Source organism: Sinocyclocheilus grahami, unplaced genomic scaffold (genome assembly GCF_001515645.1).
Source record: "Sinocyclocheilus grahami isolate Dianchi unplaced genomic scaffold, SAMN03320097.WGS_v1.1 scaffold236.1, whole genome shotgun sequence".
In the NCBI taxonomy this organism is placed as follows: Eukaryota; Metazoa; Chordata; class Actinopteri; order Cypriniformes; family Cyprinidae; genus Sinocyclocheilus; species Sinocyclocheilus grahami.
In genome coordinates, this window is record NW_015505415.1 from 1,070,393 (window position 1) to 1,075,504 (window position 5,112).

At 40.7% G+C, this 5,112-nt stretch overlaps 1 protein-coding gene across 1 annotated transcript in view; it reads right to left on the reverse strand.

Annotated features, from left to right (window-relative positions):
- Positions 1–5,112, reverse strand: part of LOC107597776 (protein transport protein Sec31A-like) — a 30,779-nt gene that overhangs the window by 24,249 nt on the left and 1,418 nt on the right. The window contains exons 3-5 of the mRNA XM_016288957.1: positions 4,840–4,963; positions 3,513–3,708; positions 3,335–3,430 (exon numbers count right to left, since the gene is read on the reverse strand). Of these exons, the coding sequence (XP_016144443.1) occupies positions 3,335–3,430; positions 3,513–3,708; positions 4,840–4,963 (416 nt within the window). The remainder of the gene's footprint in view (positions 1–3,334; positions 3,431–3,512; positions 3,709–4,839; positions 4,964–5,112) is intronic.

Sequence of the window (5,112 nt, forward strand, 5' to 3'; positions counted from 1 at the left end):
CACACAGACACACACACACACAGACACACACTCACAGACACACACTCACAGACACACACTCACAGACACACTCACAGACACACTCACAGACACACTCACAGACAGACAGACACACACACACAGACAGACAGACACACACCCGTTTAGCCACACAAAATAATATTAAAATATATTCATTTTAATATTTTGTGACCTCATACAGTATATATATATACCCATTTAGCCATCCTTTATAATATTAAAATATATATATTAATTTAACAATCTCATATATCTATCTATACCCATTTAGCCATCCACTGTAATATTAAAATATATATATTTTAATATTTAACGACCTCATACATCTCTCTGCCTAATTAGCCATTCATTATAATATTAATATATAACAATCTCACATATCTATCTATACCCCTTTAGACACCCATTATAATATTGTAAGGTCAAAAATTATCAAAGACTTTTGCTTTCCTGTCCCAAACCTATCTTCAGTAACAAAAGGGCCATTTGGAATTCCTGAAGGCACAGAGGTGCTGATAGTGATCAAGGCCTGTAGGCCAACATGTGTATACACCGGGGGTCTGCTAATTGTCACACCTCTTGCCCAGTGGGTGAAGTTATAATCTGCTGATTGGTCAGTTTGAATGTCTCACATTTGGTTTTTAGTCACATGGTCAAGGAAGGGATAAAAGAGGACTGTAACTGTTGCTCTGTCTCTTTCCTTGGCTGGCTCTCTTCTTGGGTCTCTGCCCTCTCTCCCTCTTTTTCTTCCTCTCTCTATCTCTTTCTCTCAGGTAATATTTTACATGTTGGGTACAATTAACTATGCTTTACCATCCTTCATCTATTTTGTAACCAATTCAAGTGTAACCATAACAAAATATTGTTATTAAACCATTTCAATTATTAATTATGTGCTAACTAGTCTTGATTCAAGGTTCATCTTAAAGTGTTACCTATTGCAATACAATAGTCACACAATAGCAACGCTCTCCCACATATGTAGCTATTCTAACTGCGCTTATTTCCGTCGTTGGTATAAGTGGCAGTGGGTGGTAATAGACTAGAAATGTACAGTTTTATACCATCGTGCTGATAACGTTTCTTTAGTCATTCGGCAATCCTACAGCCTGAACCACCGTAGGAAAACCATCCTTACAGAAGAGTGGGCCAAAATTCCTCCACAGCCGTCCGTCTAAAAATGTGCTGAATATGTGTTCTGTGTGAATGGCTTGGTTTCGGTTTTAACCTAATTAAGATCTTCTTGCATTGAGCTTCTATATTCCTCTAATATTTTGAATGAATAACGCAGCAGCGGCGCATCTCGTGGGCTAGACTGACAAAACATTAAAATACAACAACGTCACTTGCATCATCATCACCACATCTCGTGCTCCACTGATGCACACATAACAGTCAAATGCAAATGTTTATTTTAAACTCGACTAATATTCATTCTTTATTCACAATCTCCTCATCACAGGCAGCACAGCACTCAGCATGTGTTTGTGTTTGTGTGTGCTGTCTGCGTCACTCAGAGCACGTGCCTATATCGTGTACTATATCGAACATTTTTTATATCGTCATCGAAGAAGGTGTACCGTCGATAAATATCGATACCGTTTTATCGCCCAGGCCTAAGTTCCACACAAACACATTCATACCTGTGACTTTGCGCCCGGCGTCATGGGATTACTGAAGTTGTTCAAGTCCCAGATGTATATTTCTGAATCGCTGGCTCCGGAGGCGATGATGTTACTCTGATGCGGAGGAAACACACATGTGTGTTTGTGAAAGCGTCAGCGGATGTGATCGGATCTGAAGCGAGAGTCTGGGCTGTACCTGGAAGCGGTTGTAGTCGAGTGTGTGCACGGGGCCCGTGTGTTTGTTGGACTGTCCGATCACGGCGTCCTCTCCCGCGCTGAGAATAGCGTCGGGGCTGAAGACGCTCACGGTTCCGCTCTCACTGCCTCCGATGAGCCGACCGGACGAGCCCTTCACCTCCATATCAAACGCCACCCAGATCAGACTGTGAAACCTGACACACACACACACGACATTCCATAGGCGTAATGGTTTTTATACTGTACAAACCGTATTTTCTATCACCTTACACCTAAACCGGTGTGTTTGTGTGTGTTAGATCACACAGAGGTGATGACGACGCGTCTGCCTCATTCTCCTCTCTAAACTAAAGATTTCTGCTATTCAATCGCCGCCGGGGGAAGATGCTATTAATATAAAACTACATTCACTTTCAAGGAAGAGACGTCAACAAACTGCTGCTGTAACTCCACCACTTCATGTCAAAACTCAGAGGAAGTTTTTGAATGTTTTCTGTACAGTTCAGTGTGGAGAGAGATCGTAATAAACATCCAAACACACCCAGTCATCATCTAGACAATCAGAAATACCTCACACCTTCAGATGAGCGCACTGACTACACTATATATTCTGAAGAGAATGTGAGACGTGCTTTTCTGTGCAAAAGTCATGGCCACAATGCTAGGATGGAAGGTTGTTTTGCATTTTCAGTTTAATTTTCAGTTTTTAAGATTCAGTAAGATTAATACTTTAATTCATCAAGGATGCATATAGAACTTCCAATGTACAATGTCTGAAACTTTGTATCACGAGCACTTCCTGTGTTTATTTGCCTCTTTATGATGAATCGCAAATGTAAGTCACTTTAGATAAAAGCGTCTGCTAAATGAATAAATGTAAATGTACAATGCTACAAACGTTTTCTATTTCAAGTAAATGCTGTTCTTTTGAACTTTCTATTCATCTGTGAATCCTGAAAAATAAAATGCATCACGGTTTCCACAAAAATATTGTGCAGCATGACTGTTTTCAACATTGATAATAATCAGAAATGTTTCTTGAGCAGCAGATCAGCATATTATACTGATTTCTGAAGATCATGTGACACTGAAAAATTGAGCTTCTATATTCCTCTAATATTTTGAATGAATAACGCAGCAGCGGCGCGTCTCGTGGGCTAGACTGACAAAACATTAAAATACAACAACGTCACTTGCATCATCATCACCACATCTCGTGCTCCACTGATGCACACATAACAGTCAAATGCAAATGTTTATTTTAAACTCGACTAATATTCATTCTTTATTCACAATCTCCTCATCACAGGCAGCACAGCACTCAGCATGTGTTTGTGTTTGTGTGTGCTGTCTGCGTCACTCAGAGCACGTGCCTATATCGTGTACTATATCGAACATTTTTTATATCGTCATCGAAGAAGGTGTACCGTCGATAAATATCGATACCGTTTTATCGCCCAGGCCTAAGTTCCACACAAACACATTCATACCTGTGACTTTGCGCCCGGCGTCATGGGATTACTGAAGTTGTTCAAGTCCCAGATGTATATTTCTGAATCGCTGGCTCCGGAGGCGATGATGTTACTCTGATGCGGAGGAAACACACATGTGTGTTTGTGAAAGCATCAGCGGATGTGATCGGATCTGAAGCGAGAGTCTGGGCTGTACCTGGAAGCGGTTGTAGTCGAGTGTGTGCACGGGGCCCGTGTGTTTGTTGGACTGTCCGATCACGGCGTCCTCTCCCGCGCTGAGAATAGCGTCGGGGCTGAAGACGCTCACGGTTCCGCTCTCACTGCCTCCGATGAGCCGACCGGACGAGCCCTTCACCTCCATATCAAACGCCACCCAGATCAGACTGTGAAACCTGACACACACACACACGACATTCCATAGGCGTAATGGTTTTTATACTGTACAAACCGTATTTTCTATCACCTTACACCTAAACCGGTGTGTTTGTGTGTGTTAGATCACACAGAGGTGATGACGACGCGTCTGCCTCATTCTCCTCTCTAAACTAAAGATTTCTGCTATTCAATCGCCGCCGGGGGAAGATGCTATTAATATAAAACTACATTCACTTTCAAGGAAGAGACGTCAACAAACTGCTGCTGTAACTCCACCACTTCATGTCAAAACTCAGAGGAAGTTTTTGAATGTTTTCTGTACAGTTCAGTGTGGAGAGAGATCGTAATAAACATCCAAACACACCCAGTCATCATCTAGACAATCAGAAATACCTCACACCTTCAGATGAGCGCACTGACTACACTATATATTCTGAAGAGAATGTGAGACGTGCTTTTCTGTGCAAAAGTCATGGCCACAATGCTAGGATGGAAGGTTGTTTTGCATTTTCAGTTTAATTTTCAGTTTTTAAGATTCAGTAAGATTAATACTTTAATTCATCAAGGATGCATATAGAACTTCCAATGTACAATGTCTGAAACTTTGTATCACGAGCACTTCCTGTGTTTATTTGCCTCTTTATGATGAATCGCAAATGTAAGTCACTTTAGATAAAAGCGTCTGCTAAATGAATAAATGTAAATGTACAATGCTACAAACGTTTTCTATTTCAAGTAAATGCTGTTCTTTTGAACTTTCTATTCATCTGTGAATCCTGAAAAATAAAATGCATCACGGTTTCCACAAAAATATTGTGCAGCATGACTGTTTTCAACATTGATAATAATCAGAAATGTTTCTTGAGCAGCAGATCAGCATATTATACTGATTTCTGAAGATCATGTGACACTGAAAAGACTGGAGTAATGCAGCAGCGTATCACAGAAATAAATTACACCTTAACAGATATTCACATAGAAAACAATGTTTTAAATTTAAATAATATTTTACAATTTTATAGTATTTTTGGTCAAATTAATGCAGCCTTTGTGAGCAGAGCAGACTCAAAAACATTATAAAATCCCCAAACTTTTAAATGGTTTACTGTATAACATATAATTTCCTCACCTGTATGTGAATAACTGACCTGTTGGAAGTGGGCAGAGTTCCTCTGAGCTTCATGTCCATGGATGTATCAGCGAAATCCATCTCAAAGATCTCCAGAGCGGCGCTGGTGTTGAAGGATGCATCCAGCTGCTGCGCTGCGGTTCCTGCAGACACGAGACAGTGAAGAAGACCAGATCACTCCAGCATTCTGGATGCGCTTTGAATAAAACAAACACAAGCTGACAGGTGAAAACACACACACACACACACACACACAGGTGAAAACACACACACACACACACACACACACACA